General features: G+C 53.3%; 3 protein-coding genes across 6 annotated transcripts in view; 2 read left to right on the plus strand and 1 right to left on the minus strand.

Annotated features, from left to right (window-relative positions):
* Nucleotides 1–1,317, plus strand: part of LOC125954649 (probable E3 ubiquitin-protein ligase makorin-1) — a 7,853-nt gene extending 6,536 nt beyond the window's left edge. For all 4 annotated transcript variants that reach the window (XM_049685130.1, XM_049685120.1, XM_049685147.1 and 1 more), the window contains exon 5: nt 1–1,317. This exon is cut by the window's left edge and continues 3,299 nt beyond it. The gene's annotated coding sequence lies outside the window, so the exon portion shown is untranslated.
* Nucleotides 1,318–1,391: 74 nt separating this feature from the next.
* Nucleotides 1,392–2,361, minus strand: LOC125954674 (glycine-rich selenoprotein-like). The gene is made up of 3 exons (XM_049685159.1): nt 2,221–2,361; nt 2,045–2,129; nt 1,392–1,960 (listed from the first exon to the last, which is right to left on the minus strand). The coding sequence occupies exons 1-3, from the start codon at nt 2,237–2,239 to the stop codon at nt 1,801–1,803; spliced, it is 264 nt and encodes an 87-aa protein (XP_049541116.1). The 5' UTR covers nt 2,240–2,361; the 3' UTR covers nt 1,392–1,800.
* A 6,483-nt stretch (nt 2,362–8,844) lies between these two features.
* Nucleotides 8,845–15,000, plus strand: part of LOC125953853 (uncharacterized) — a 10,782-nt gene continuing 4,626 nt past the window's right edge. Inside the window, exons 1-4 of the mRNA XM_049683656.1 lie at nt 8,845–8,933; nt 12,460–13,303; nt 13,774–14,153; nt 14,293–15,000. The exon at nt 14,293–15,000 is cut by the window's right edge and continues 2,365 nt beyond it. Of these exons, the coding sequence (XP_049539613.1) occupies nt 12,880–13,303; nt 13,774–14,153; nt 14,293–15,000 (1,512 nt within the window). The 5' untranslated portion in view covers nt 8,845–8,933; nt 12,460–12,879. The remainder of the gene's footprint in view (nt 8,934–12,459; nt 13,304–13,773; nt 14,154–14,292) is intronic.

Here is a 15,000-nt window from a genome sequence, read left to right on the forward strand (position 1 = left end):
ATATTGTTAATGATGGATAGGCATTTATACTAATCAGCTAACTGTTCATAATCCAGCATGTACTGGATATCGTATGAAGTTATTAAAAATTGTTCAGCAACATTGATAGTTGGTTACCGGCTGATAGGCCTACCGGCAACATGGTGACTGATGCTCACAGTTGATGGTTTACTACTTTGCTGAATTTATTAGTGATCTACAGTCCACTGCATTAATGTTAGCACTTATACTAGCTTATCTATTTTTTCACCAATGGCAAAATAGCTTGTTCTTAAGTTTTGTACGATGTAGCGAATCGAGCGGAGTAACACACATCAGTTTAGCAATTTATCCGAATCAATTAATACAGTTTAATACAAATTTACAATTAATACAAATTTACGCTATTATTCCTTGAATAGCCTCATCTGTTTTCTCCTTTTGAACTTACAATAAACCAGCACCAGCTTGGCTCGGGGTAATGGTGGAATCCCGTGCAGCTAATTATCGGAATAACATTCTGGCCAATTCGCGGTGTTCATCTACTGTTAAGAAAATGAACGCGATGAGTAAGAGTCACTGGCGAATATATTCCAAAAAATCCGTTTCATGCAACACGTAAAAGCTTGCGAATTCACGTTCTGATCTATGCTGGTAATAGAGGGGCCATCTGTGAACATGCTGCAGCCGGTTTGTGCGACTATTACCCTTGCAGCACTTATTTTACCGAAACATATGAATAAATAGTCTTTAGTATGTAAAATGGATAACGTTGTCTATTTACAAGTAGATAATCCTAAGAGCCTGTGCAGACGGCATGAGATTTGGTCAGTATCTATACATTGGGGACAGCCTACATAGCTCACAGCACAAGGTCTTTGCAACGTGCCAGTACCGTCGTTGTGAGCGAACTGAATAGTGGGGAAAAAAATCGGAGAAAAATACAAATTAGTGTATAAACTCAATGGTATAATGCGTGAACGGCATGTGTGCTCAGTAGTACTATCACGGCATCATGAATTATTCAAACGAGCAAAGCAAACAAAACGTAAACCGATAGGCGAAATCTCAGAAAATAACTATCGTTCTAGTCTTTCAAATGTAGTAAGCAGAAACAGAAACATCCCGGCTGGGGTGAATCGTGTGTTTGGTTTAAAAGCAAGACGAAACGACACCAAATAAACCAATATCAGCTTGGCCTTGTTTTACACGAAGTGACATATTCTCCCTCTTTCTGTCCGTGTATCACTGGCCGTCTGTTGTAGTGGGGGTTTTCCCTTTAAGTTTCCTCTTAAAACACTCACCTCGGATGGAACTATCTAGAAGCAATAGAATCGAAAATCGGTAAAAAGTACGAAGTTTTGAGCATTCTTTTCAATAGCCTCAGTGATAATAAAGAACACAAAACAGAGTTACTGGTTAACCAACATGTTTGTTAATATAATTTCTTGAACAAAATATTGCATTACAGAGTTCGCTATTTCTTCTTTTCAGTAGACAGTTATATATATAAACACTGTTCCGATTAATCCATTACCATCAACGCCAAATGCGCAATTAGAAAAGTAAGGCTGCGATTGCGTTTTACCCAAAAAAGAAAACTAAACTAAACTCAAGAATGGAAAAGGAAAGCTAAAAGATGTGCGCACCGCGCGATATCCTCTTCGAGGCAAATCCGCCTTGTTTGGTAGCTGAGGTTTAAGACTTGCCCGTCATACGAAAGGGACCGGGAACCCGCCGCTTTCAGATACCGACGCAGTGCTGAGGAGTCAGCTGTGCCGACGGTGAATTGCTACTTCAACCATCGACACATTACCGAGCTCATCCACCGCCTGGGACGGTGCAATCCGACAGTGTCATCGTACGGCCAATGCGCCTGGGTGGACGAGGTGGACCATCGCCACCACCCCCAGAACCGCTGCCTCGCTGGTTGCCAGCGCCCGATCCGGCACCGAGGTTGAAGTCCAGCATCGTGCGGAAACTGCAAGTGCAAGTGGGAGAGGAGGTCGGTAGCATTAAGGGTCTGTTCCGGTGGCGCACGGATTTTACACGCAGCTTTACTTACAACATCAACAAAAAGTTAAAGAAACCCCTAATGATACCCTTGATGCGTTCGATGCCCCAGGGCTGCGAGGCCCGGACGACCCCATCTGAAGAGAGGAAAGGAAGGAGAAGAAAAGCAGTCCATTATTTCCATTTCCATGCTACCAATGAGACCACCATCCTTGTCCGCCAACTTACCTCTACCGATGTACACCATGTTTTAATGTTTTTTCCACATTCTTCCAAACGGAAATAGCGGAACTGCTGTGCTCACGGCAGCAGTTTTCTGTTTTTCTCTATCGACCAGCTCAGAGGTCTGCTGTCAAAGCAAGGTGTCCTTGTGACTTTTAGAAAAAGGAACGAAAGCTGGTGACAGTTGGGGTTAGTGTTTTTTAAAACATTGATACGCGAATTCGCGGGTTTAATTGAATTGAAGAGGGATTGAGAGGGGGAAGGGGTGAACTACTACTCAACAGTTTTTGTTGTAATTTTAGAAGCGTTTTCCACCTTCCGGAAGGCAGAGAGAAACCTTCCTGATTTCTATATTAACGTTTGGCCCTGTGAAAAAACGAAGTGTATCTACCGAACAGCAGTTGTAGCATCTTACAAATTAATATAACTTTAGGCGTGACAATATTTCAAGATTTTACGCTAAATAACTTGGGCCGTGTGCAGAAACATGTGCTTGAGCACATGTTTAAATTGATTTGTGTAGAGAAAAACTACGTAATAATATCAATTGAGGGTAAAACTCAAGAATGGAAAGGAAAGGATTACATACATTTAGGGGCCAAACATTTCAAAATTTAGCGGTTAAATAACCGGTGGAATGGACAAGAACCTTAAACATGAGATTAAATCAATTTATGGTGCGAAAAACTACCCAAATATTATCTTTCGACAGTGAACATGTAATGTCATCTCCCTCCCCTCTTCCGTAATAGCACTATTTAACGTTTATAATGTATTTTTTAGAGATAATTAACTGAAAAGGTGTGTATGTTTTTGGGACAATTATTATGTTTAAATCATCTTTTTAACTATCTAGAAGGGACGGGGGAGATACAAGCGATATACTAGGTATGTACTCGCTTCCTCCCCTCCCCTCGTCCGCTTTCCACATGTGTTTCTGTTTGCGGCTCATTCTCAAATTTTGAAATGGATAACCCCTTAAATTATTTAAGTAGGTTGAGGTGTATGTATTGGTTTTTTACCCAATTGAGAATGAAAAAGTGTTGCTATCCTTCATCTCCGTTCCTTAATAAGCAAAATGGCGAAGAAAGAGAAAGTGTGAAAAAAGAAAAAGTGTGTAGATTTGTAAATTGCATGTTACATTTTCACGAAGGCGCGTTCTAACCGGTTTCGAAACCCGCATGCTGCGGCGGAAACCGCGGTACGGAACTGAACTTCGAAAATTCGAACTTCCACGAAGCGGCCATCCTTGTCCGTTACATTTGTCCGTTGTGCCCGATTTCACCAACCAGCTACTTCAAATTGGATTTATTTTTAATCGCTTTTCGGTGAGCCTTTTTTTGTTTTGTTAAGAATCTAGATCTTGAGTAACGTAATCTGCTTAGCGTGTCGCATATCGGCCGGCTGTTCGATCTTTCCGCCGGCACCAGCTAGCATGCAGTGCCAGCAGTGTTCGCGCCATCATACTGCGAACTCAACTCACGGGATTGGGAGGAAAGGGATTGGGGTACTAGAATAGGCTCATTTCCGGGAGGTGGCACTGGCGCGATTGACGCTAATAACGTTGGGCAGTTAACGGGTGACAATCATCACACCGCCACCGTCGATTCGCTCGAAGATCTCGCGGATCTCTGGGCTGTCTAATCTCTCTTTTGCTAATCGATTGCTAACATCGAGCAGAAAAGAAGAAGAAGAAGAATGAGAAAAAAACGAAAACGAACGCAACGCGCCAGGTGTGGTGCCAGGCGCGCCTTATGTCGTCACCGCTTTATCGCTCGCCTCGTCTCGCTCGCTGCTAATTCGTTACGTCAGTCGGAGTAATGAGTTGAAGATTTACAAGGCAATGGCCCATCCCCTGCACCACCTCGGTGAGCACCCCTTCCCCCCCCCCCCCCTTCCCTCGGAAGCACTCGCGAAACGCTCGCGCGAAGCCAATTTCCAATCGGGCGGATCGCGCTTTGTCGCCCCGGAATCGGAACCGCTCAGCGCTCAGGCGTATTAATTGCATCTGCCAGCCAGCCAGCCAGCCAGTCAGCCACCTCCCGGGTGGGTTTGGGAGTACCACGGGTTTTTCGCTAATTTAATCCCATCGACACCCACCTTCTCTTCTTCCTCTTCTTCTTTTCTGTCCCTTGCCCCTTTCTTTTGGTCCTTGGACTCTTGACACACACACACAACACAGAACAAAAAAATAAAAAATAAAAAACAAAAGACATTCAACGAGAATGCCTCGCGGGGTAGCGCGCAAATCCGGTAGCCGGTTTCCGGTTCCTGGAGTGCTCGAGCGCTCAAGAGGTGAATGAAAGCGGACCGGGTGGTAGGAATAGGGCGGTGGCACTTTGCTACTTTGCTACGCTCGCAAAGCGCGTTTTTGGGTGGACCGCACCGTCACGCGCAGGCACGTCCGAGATTAGAGCGCGGCTCTACGACCTACGCCGGTAAGCGGTTCACGTTTGCACGCGGCAACCATACACCATCACCACCACCACCAACGCCTGTGTGGACGTGTGGATTAAGCGTAAGATGAGCCCAACACCGGATGGGGGATGGTGGGTGGTGGCTAGTCCAATAGGATTGAGGAGGGCAAGGAGCAAGGCTTAGGAGGGGGCCGTAGGATTAAAAGCGAGTCCGTGCGTGAATATCCACTAGAATATATTAACGGGATGGCGAAGGAGAGGCGACAGACAGATAGAGAGAAGGGATGGAATGGGATGGGATGGGGGAGGGGGAGGGGGGGGGGCTCCCAGCCAACGCCATACGCCCCGCAGCATTAGAGGTTTCTGGAGACTACCGGAAAGGCTGTTTGCTGCCTGGATCAATTGCTTAACAGAACACTTGAGCGGGCGAGAACCCGCCTCCCCCACCCCCCGTCCTGGTTCACTCGTTCGTCTCTGTTGCTGCTTTCACCCCGCCATCCCCCTTGCACCGCCGTTTCCACTCTCGTTTTTTGCTCCGAAAGCGTCAAAGCAAAGCTTTAACAATTAATTACTGCTTTTTTTACGTGCGCACCCCTCCTCTGTGTGTGTGTGTGTGCCGTGTGTATGAGTGCGAATTGAGTGTTGTTCTTCTGGCATGGGGGTTGGGGTGAGGGGCGCTTTGGGGAGGAAGTGTACCGCTGGCGTTGGTATTAAGTGTCACCAGGGAGGAGGAGGAGGAAGAGGAGGAGAAGAAGAACAAGAAGAACAAGAAGAAGAAGGAGGCTGAAGCACAATGGTAGAACGCCTCTATTGTGCCAGACCATGCGCCTCCATCTCACTTCCACCCCAACCCACGCCACCCATTCTCCCCGGGGGAACCTGGGACCCCGGGAAATTGCTGCAACCCGAGTGTAGTGCGTTGTACGAAGGCATAAATCCCCCCCCTCACCCCACCCCCTCACCGCAATCATACCCCTGCATGCGAACACCATTGTCAAGTGCATCCCCCAGGAGCATTCCCTACCGAACTGAGAGTCGGTGAAGCAATCTTTTGAATATTCTCTCCATCTCCAGTAACACACACACACACACACACACACACAGACACACACACGGTCGCGCGCGCGCGAACACCACTTTGCTTGCTTGCACAAATAGACGACACACCAGCTGCGAGAGCACAGCAACCGGCTCCTGCTTTCCTGCCCTCCCCTCCCCGCAGGCTCCCGCAAGTTCGTAGCACTTAATGGAAATACATAAAAATATTCCTGAGCATAGAAACGTACCAACGAAGTGTTTGGCAAGTGGTAGGAAGGGGCAGAGAGGGGGGAGGGGGGCGGTGTGAGTGCTGGTATGGTGCCACGGTGTACAATCACCCCCCCTCCCCGCTCCTCATCCCCCGGGGGTAAATGGGTACTCCATGGCTTCGGCGCATGCCTATTTACTTCGACGCCGCCTTTCGCTGGCCATTCGCGACCTTCGTTCGTTCGTTCGTTCGTTCGTTCGTTTTCGGCGATCGCTCGCTCGCTCGTTCGCTCGCTAGCAACCGCGCTGAGTGCCACGCGTTTGGCCTTCATTACGCTCATTACAAGCGAAGCAAAGCGGGACTGGCGGTGTGCCGGTGTGTGCCGGTTATGGCCATTATCGTCGTCGTCCTCGTCGTCCTCGTCGTCGTCGTCGTCATTCGGCCCAGCATCCTGGCCTGGCTGCAGGCCGGCTGTGCTGCTGTTGCTAAGTACACTATCGTACGCTCTCGCTTTACCACTCGCGAGCTCTCCAAAAGCGAGAGAGAGAGAGAGGGGGAGAGAGAGAGAGAAAGAGAGAGAGAGAGAGAGAGAGAGAGAGAGAGAAAGAGAGATTTGGGGTGTGGTATGGGCAACACTTGATTTCTTCCTTCGGAAGCTCCAAAACCCCCCCAAAAAGGACAACATGCGTGGGTAAATGAATTAATATCATTACGAGTATAACGGAGGAGGGGAGGGGGGGGAAGGGTGCAACGAGGACGCGGAACTGACAGTGTTAGTGTGTGATGGCCCGGGGAACAAGACGCGATGAGACATGTTTTGATTGCAGCGTAAGAAAAAGGGAGGGTAGGGGGTGGGGGGTAGAGGGGATGGTGAGGAGGACAGCGATGCTTCATTACATCTTCGTGCGCGTCCACGAGGCACAATCCACAATCACAATCGATCACGACACGACCTCACTCACTCTCTTTCTCTTTCGCTCTTTCTCTCTCTCTCTCACACACACACACACTCATGCGAGTGAGTTACTCAGGGGTGTTCTTTAGATGCGAGGCGCCCCGGAAAAGGCGGCGGCAATGAGATGAGCAGCATCCCTAGTGATGGGGACAAGGGAAAACAACGGCAGAGGAGAGGAGAGGAGAGAGGATGGCAACTCCGATGTGCAGCTTATGAATCTCGAATTGATTGGAAGGGAGCTGTTGAAGGGGGAGGGGGAAGGTGGAGAGGGGGGGGGGGGTTAAACTGGTAACCGATGAGGCCGATCGTCGATGCGTATGCGTCGTCGTCTTCCGGTGGTAGAGAGGGGGATGAAAACTGTTTGGTTGAAAGATTGATACACGCTATCCAGCGGCCTGTCTGTCTGTGTGTGTGTGTGTACGTGTGTGTGTACGTGTATGTGTGCTCTGGACGTCACCCTGCTCGTGGCATGAATAAGTAAGTACTCGGTACAAGTACGCACAACACACACACGACACACACACACACATGGTGTCTGTTGTGTGGGGCGCACGATTGGCGCACCGGCACCAACGGCATGGCGGGGAGAGGGGGGGGGGGGGAGCGGATTGCTGGCCCGGACTGCCAGCTGCTGCTTCCGGTGCCACGGCGGGTTTGCCACGAACGAACGAACGAACGCACGTCACGGCGCGTCACGTAGCGTCCCGTACCCGCCACGGGCTATTATTTACGGTCGTTACGGTCCGGCTACGGTGACGGCGACGGCGATGTGATAAGTGATGGTGATCGTGATCGTATGCGAGCGCCCTGACGTCCGTCCTGGCGCGAGCCTCACACTCCCCTCAGGTCATATATGTACGAAGAGGGGGGGGGGGGGGGGGGGGTGAGCTCGTGACTGCTGCTGAGTGTCGTGCAAACGATAACAGCGAACAGATAGTGGCCTAGTGCGTGACTAATGAGTGACGTGCGCGCGCGCGCGCGTGCCCCAGAAGAGAGAGAGAGAGAGAGAGAGAGAGAGAGAGAGAGAGAGAGAGAGAGAGAGAGAGCTAGAGGTGACGTGAAAGGCCACCAGAAGGCCACGAAAATGAACATCGGGATTCATGTTCGTGGTGGCCGCTGCTGCTGCTGCTGCTGCTGGTGGTGATGATGAAAGCAAAACGGGACGGAAGGACGTCTGCCAGAATGTTATTTCGAATTCACGGCAAAGAAAAGTCCAAGTCCCCTCTCTGCAAAACCCCTCCTTCCCCGCCATCGAACATGATCCTGCATGAGATCAGAAGGGTGCGCAGCATTAAAAATGGATGGAAAAGCTGCTACTACTGCTGCTGCCGGTGCTGCTGCTGCGAAGGCAACACCCAGAGCGTAGCCTATATGCTATGCGTAGAAGCAGCAGCGGCCGTTCTTCTGCACTCTGCACTCCGGCTCCAGCGCTCCGGCTTCAGCGCTCCGGTTATGCATTCATGAGCATGAGGTGGAATGAAAGTAGCATGAAATATATGCTTTCCCCCCCTCCGCGATCCGCCTTCTGCCTTGTGCTCCTTTCTCTCTCTCTCTCTCTCTCTCTCTCTCTCTCTCTCTCTCTCTCTCTCTCTCTCTCTCTCTCTCGTTCTCTCTCTCTACACACACAAGGACACGACAGCAGCAGCAGCAGCAACCTCCATAAGCACAGGCGACTCGCAGGGCGTTTTTGCGTTTGCGCGTGGTGAGCGCTGTGAGTTCGGTGCCGGAGTGAGTGCCGAGTACGAGCGCACTGGCACTGCAGGATGAGCGTGAGCAGCACGGCGTCCTCGTCATCGTCATCGTCCTTGACGCCCTTCCGCCTTTCCCCGTAGGCAGTAGCGGCGCATTTTCATTTTCATTTCGACATTTCGGAGAGTGCCCGAGCCAGCCGAGCGTACCGAGTGAGCTCGCGATTCGCGGTGCGGTGCTGTGCCGTGCGTCCCGGAGGTGATTCCGGATCCAGTCCTTCAGTCGCGTCGCGTCGCGTCGCGATTAGTTCGTCGTCGTCGGGTGTGCAGAGAAGTTGTGCTACTTTCCGGCGAGCCAGCCAGCCAGCCAGCGCGCGCCAGCAACTGCCCGCCGCGCGCGCGAGTATTTGTGTGTGAGCGCACGTTTTTCACCAAGGGCAAGGGGAGGGGTCGAGGGAAGAACGGTGGCGGCGCCGGGGGGGTGGGGCCGAGGCCCAAAGAGACGCCGAGGTCACTTGGGCGCGCAACTCATTAGGCATTAATTGTACGATTTGGCCTCCCCGGGGGGTGGAGGTGACCCGGAGGGTGGGGGAGGGGGTTGCTTTGGCGGGAAGGGGCGGCGGCAAGGTCCCGTGGGAACGCGCATTACCGACGAGGCCGGCGTGCCCGCGAGACTCTTCCCCGGCTCTTCGTAGCCGGCCGCAAAGAGAGGGAGAGAGAGAGAAGGAGAGGGAAAGGGGAAGGGAAGAGGGGACGTAACAATTGCCGGAGACCCCCGGCGACCAATTCGCATTCGCACAGCGCAGTGAAGCATCAGAGTGTGTAATTGTCGTCCGTACCACGCAGCACCACGCGCCTCCACCGTCCAATCCCGTGCTGCTGGGAGGGCTGGATGAGTCCTGTCGGTACCGCGAACGGTGCTCGGTACCCGGGACCTGGTCGACATCGATCCCGGAGGACCACCCGGACACCGCCAGCAGCAGCAGCAGCGCGCAAATTGCGTTTCACCTTTTGTGCTCGGCACTCTCGAGGGGGTGGGGGGTGCGGTTCATTAAAATCAAATCAACGAGACGCATTGGCAAACGGCCTGGCCTGACGTGGCTTGGTCTGGTCTGGTCTGGTCTGGCTGCCTACCAGTGAGATACGTTGGGTTTTATGGGGTGCTCCTGGTGGTTGCCAGCAGCAGCAGCAGCAGTTCGTGAGCAGTTAGTCGTCCATCAACGCGACCACCACCATTCAAGCAATCCCGTTCGTGCGAGAAGGTTGTTGGCCAGCGTCGACGTCAGCAGCAGCAGCAGCAGCAACAACCGAACAGATCAACAATATCAACAACAAAAACAACAACAACAACAACGAGAACAACAACAACAACAACGACGAGAACAACGACGAGAACAACAACAAACGGCAACGCACAGCAAGTGTCGTTGACGACACTGCAAACGTCAACAAGAGGGCCCAAAAGGTCCAAAAGCGAGACCGAGCGTGCGTCAGTATCGCGGTGTGTGCGTGTGTGTGTGCGTGCGTGTGTGTGTGTTTACGTGATTTGGAGCGCATCTCCACATCGCGCTGCTTGCGCGCTTTGCGTGCCGTGCCAATCCTTAATCGCGCGCCAGTGCATGAATAAGTAAGTGAATCCCCCCTCCCGTTAGGAGGAGGAGGAGTGGAAGTGCCGGGTGTGCGGTGTGCGTGTGTGCGAGTGCCCAACCCAGCCGGTCGGTCGGTCGGTCGGTCGGTGAGGTAAGAAGAGAGAGGAAGAGAGAGGAAGAGAGAGAGAGAGAGAGAGAGAGAGAGAGAGAGAGAGAGAGAAAGCGAGAGCACAGTGCGAGGACACAAAGGGATGTAAGTGATCGGGTGCCAGAAACCCAGGTCATGGGGCGTGTGTGTGTGCGTGTGTGTGCGTGTGTGCATGCGTATGCCGTCCTGTGTATCCAACTGGCGACTGACAACCTAGCCACCACACACACACACACACGCACACGCACAGAGTGAGCCGAGCAGGTTGAGAGCGTTTATTGATCCACAGAATCTGGCGATGCAGCCACTGCTGCTGCTGCTGTTGCTGCTGCTGCTAGCCGTTGGTTTGACCACCATTGGTGGTCCTCAACCACCAGCAGGGGCCCTACACACACACACACACACAGCACCGAGTGTGCCGCGAGACGTGAACGTAGCAACAGCAACAGCAGCAGCAGCAACCTGATGATGGTGACGCGTATCGCGAGGCAACCTCCCTCACCCTCGTCTGGTGGGTTGAAGAGGAGCGTCGTCGTCGTCGTCGTCGTCGTCGTCGTCGGAGGAGAAGGAGGTCCTAATCCGGCTGGTATTAGCGGCTGGAGCGCCTTAGCCGCGGCTTAGGGCGGTAGGCGCGCTTCTCGCGAGACGGGTTTTTGGGTGGGATAATCTTCCTCGTGTGGTGGTGGTGGTGGTGGTGGTGGTGATGGTCGTGGTCTATCCCATCCCATCCCATCCATAACCGGACCATGTGGCCAAGCAAAGGCCAAGGCTCGCTGGCGGCGGTCTCGCCTGCTATTAATCGTAATTTTTTTTGGGGTTGTCGGCTCGACCCACGAGTACCACCGGGGCCCAAGTGGAGCGATGGGTGCGTGCGAGAAGGAGGAGGAGGAGGAGGAGTCCAGTACTTTGCCTTTGCCACTTGACCGCCACCGCGCCCCGTCGTACATCTGTTCTCGTTACGTACGTAAGACAAACAAATTTGAACTACTTCAACGTGACGTGGGGGTTGAAGAGAGAGGGGGAGGGGGGGGGGGAGATGATGTTCTCCCCATCCAAAAGGTAGCACTACACTAGACTGGAAGACGGGAGGAGTCCTTCTCATCCTCATCCGCATCTCCGGAACGAGACTTCATGGGTTCATGCTTGGTTTTGCTGCTGCTGCTCCTGGAGCCAAAAAGCTAACAGCCCACCTTGGAAAACTCTCCCCCTTAACTCTACCTTCCTCCCCATCCCTTTATGCCACGGGAAAAACACGAGTTACCGTGTTGCTGCTGCTGCTGCTGCTGCTGCTGCTAAGCAAACCAAAAAATCCTTTTAATGAGTTTCGCCCCTCACCACCCTCACGAGCGCTCGCAAGACCGCACACACACACATCAGTCAGGCGTGTGGATCAGGGGAGCAAGGGGTGGGTTGAGATGAGCTCGTCCTCGGTGAAAGTGGAGAGGGTGAAAGGGAGGAGTGTAGGGAAAGGGAGCAAGGGAAAGGGAAGAACCGGGCCGCACCCGTTCCGAGATCTTCGCTGAAGCAGCAGCAGCAGCAGCAGCAGCAGCATGTGTTCAGAATGGTTTCTCCATCCCTTCCTCTCCACATCCTTCCCTCGGGCCACGAGCCATGCACCAGGGTGCAACCCTCCCTTGACAGCAGCAACGGCAGGGCACTCTCTATGTACTTACAGCAACAGCAGCAAAACCACAGCAGCAGCAGCAGCAGCAGCAGCAGCAGCAGCAGCAGCACTCACCAGCCATAGCGCCTGATAACAGCGCCACTCTGACTGGCTGGCTCGCTGGCTGGCTGGTTGGCTGGCAGGCTGGGTGGTTGGTTGTGGCGAGGAAACTGGCGAACGCTTTCGCCGTTTCGTTTTTGCCAAATGCGCGAAAACTGTCCACGAAATAGGCAAAAGGGGGGAGAGGAAAGGGGGAGGAGGGCGAATGCACTGACACGGTGGCGCTCACGCTGAGTGTCGAGTGAGCTACCGGTGCTGGTGCTGCTGCTGCCTGGCTGCTGCCTGGCTGCTGCCTGCTGCTAAACAATCTATTGCTCATTTGTGGCTGTGGTTGGCCGGTGACTAGAGGCAGGCGTGCGGCGCCAGCTCACCAGAGGTTGAAACCAGAGCGGGTCGCATCGCGATCGCCGTACTTGAGACAGGATCGGAGCGATCGCCCGCCCCCCACAATTGTTTACATTGGCATTCGATTCGAAAAGCGATATTTGACAGGTTGTGACCGGCAGAGGTGTGTGTGTGTGCGTTCCTTCCTGTTTTATTGTTTCGTCTCCCGGTACACACACACACGCACACATCGCGTCATGGTAGGCCTAGCACGATAGCATGAGGTGCTGCCACAGTGCACAGTGTGCGTTCGCGGTTCGTGGTGTGCGAGGAGCAGCAACAGCAGCAGCAGGAGCAGCCAGTGTCCCGAACACACACGCGTACGAACGAACGGCGTTGGCAGCGGCTAGTTAGGCGGCGGAATGCGCAACCCCCTCCCCGTGCCGGTGCCATCTTCGATTCCCTTCGCCTTCCGCACCATCACCGGCACCGCTGGCACCACACCACCACCACCACCACCACCACCTTTCGGTGCAGGCCCTTGAGTGCAGGTGAATGCAAACAGACGATACGCGATGCCGTACCGCGAGTGTGAAGTGATGGAGAAGGTGGACTTGGTGGTGGCCCAAACCAAACGTCACAGTCGTCGTCGTCGCAGTCGTCGTCATCGTGTTAAACCAGTCAAGGTGCTGCTGGCGCTGCTACTCGTGCTGCAATTATACCGTTGCGAAGCCGTGGCCGGCCAAGAGCTGTCAACGCATCTACAGCAGCAGCAGCAGCAGCAGCAGCAGTCCTTTCAGCAGCTGCGCACCTCCAGTCGTACCCGGAGTGCGACGGTGAGCGACTTAGCCGGCGTAGCGGGTAGTCCGGGTCACCGGGTCACGTCACCGATGGCCGCCGGTCAGCAGCAACACGACCAGCTATCGGTCGCTATGAACGATGTCGAGTGTCCGAGTTTCGCCGAAAACTCCGCCTGTCCGTGCTACAAGTATGAGGACGGTAAGTACGCTTTTATATCGACTAGACCCTATATTGCGAATGTGTCCTACTACTGCTGGTGCTGACAAAACACTCCAGTAGCGTCCGTGTGCCACGTGAGCTAATGATGTACTGAACTGATAGTGGAGTCCGAATAGAAAACTAAAGCCCAGTTACTAATACTAACAAAAAAACAAAAATAATCACCCATACGGCGGAAAGGAAACAAAAAAAATTTGGATCTCATCCTCAGTTTCACACAGACTCACAGAGTGTCGTTCAGTATCAGACCAGACAGACAGACAGGTAGGGAATCTAGATAGCTGTACAATCGACTCTTGAAAGTTCATTCCATCAGTTCACTGGCACGGAGACTGCTGCGACTGCTGTTGTGTCGAAAAGCAGTAAGCAGACAATAATGTCCCGTAGCGTAGACTTGTTGCCATAGCAAGATACTCGAAGAGTTGATCTCCCCCCAAACACCTTGACAGGCATCTTTCTCGAGTGTCCGGGCATCACGTTCGGGGCGCTCCGCCATACGCTGCAGATCATCGGTTCCCCGATCCAGTCGCTGTCGGTGTACGACTTTGACCGGACGGTCAAATCGCTGTCGGCCGAGCTGTTCGGTGGTACGAGCACGGTCGGCAACCCACAGTCCGGTCCGGTGATGCTGGATCCGTCCACGCTCGGTGGTGGTGGCGGTGGTGGTGGTGGTGGTGCGTTCACGTCGTCGTCGTCCTTTACCGCGAACGTCACCATTCGCCACCTACAGTTTTCGCATTCGAGCCTGAAGCAGCTGCGGCAGGACAGTTTGCTGCCGCTGCGCGCTCACCTCAAGAGTCTGCGCATCGCGAACGGCAAGCTGGACGAGGTAAGGGCGGCATAATGGACCCAGGACTTCAGACCCCCCCTCGGCGAAGGGTCAGACTCAACACTCCGTTCTCTCTCTCTCCCTCTCTCTCTCTCTCTCTCTCTCTCTCTCTCTCTCTCTCTCTCTCTCTCTTTGTCAGGTACCGACCAAGTCGATCTCCGACCTGAAGAAGCTGATGGTGCTGGACTTTGAGTCGAACGAGATCAAATCGATCAACGAGTACGCGTTCTACGGGCTTCACCTGGTCAAGATCAACCTAAAAGGCAACCAGATCGGGCGCGTCCCACTGAATGGGTTCGCCGGGCTCGAGGATACACTGACCGAGCTCGACCTGTCCGAGAATCGGTTACGCCTGTTTCCGACCCTCGCACTGCGCCGCCTGGAGAACCTCCGGCTGGTCCGGCTCGCCTCGAACGAGATCAGTGCGCTCGAGCTGGACGATAGCTATACGCGGTTCGGGGCGCTCACCTTTCTCGATCTCAGCCAGAATGCGCTGGTCGAGCTGTATGCGGACTTTTTCGGCGCCTTTCCCGCCCTCCGGACGCTCTCGCTCTACGGCAACGACATCGAGTCGGTGCACCGGGATGCGCTCGTCTCGCTGAAGGAGCTCCAATCGCTCGACCTCAGCCAAAATCGGCTTACCGAGCTGCACCCGGATCTGTTCGCGGCCAACCGGCGTCTCCATACGGTCGATCTGAGCCGCAATCACATCCACTACGTAAGCGGCCTGTTCGCCAACCTGCCCCTGCTGCGCGAAATCTTCGTCAACGAGAACAACGTGCTCGAGCTGACGGAGGATTGCTTCGCGAACTCGTCCAGCTTGAAGGTGATCTACCTCGAGCACAAC

This window comes from Anopheles darlingi, chromosome X (assembly GCF_943734745.1).
Source record: "Anopheles darlingi chromosome X, idAnoDarlMG_H_01, whole genome shotgun sequence".
NCBI lineage: Eukaryota > Metazoa > Arthropoda > Insecta > Diptera > Culicidae > Anopheles > Anopheles darlingi.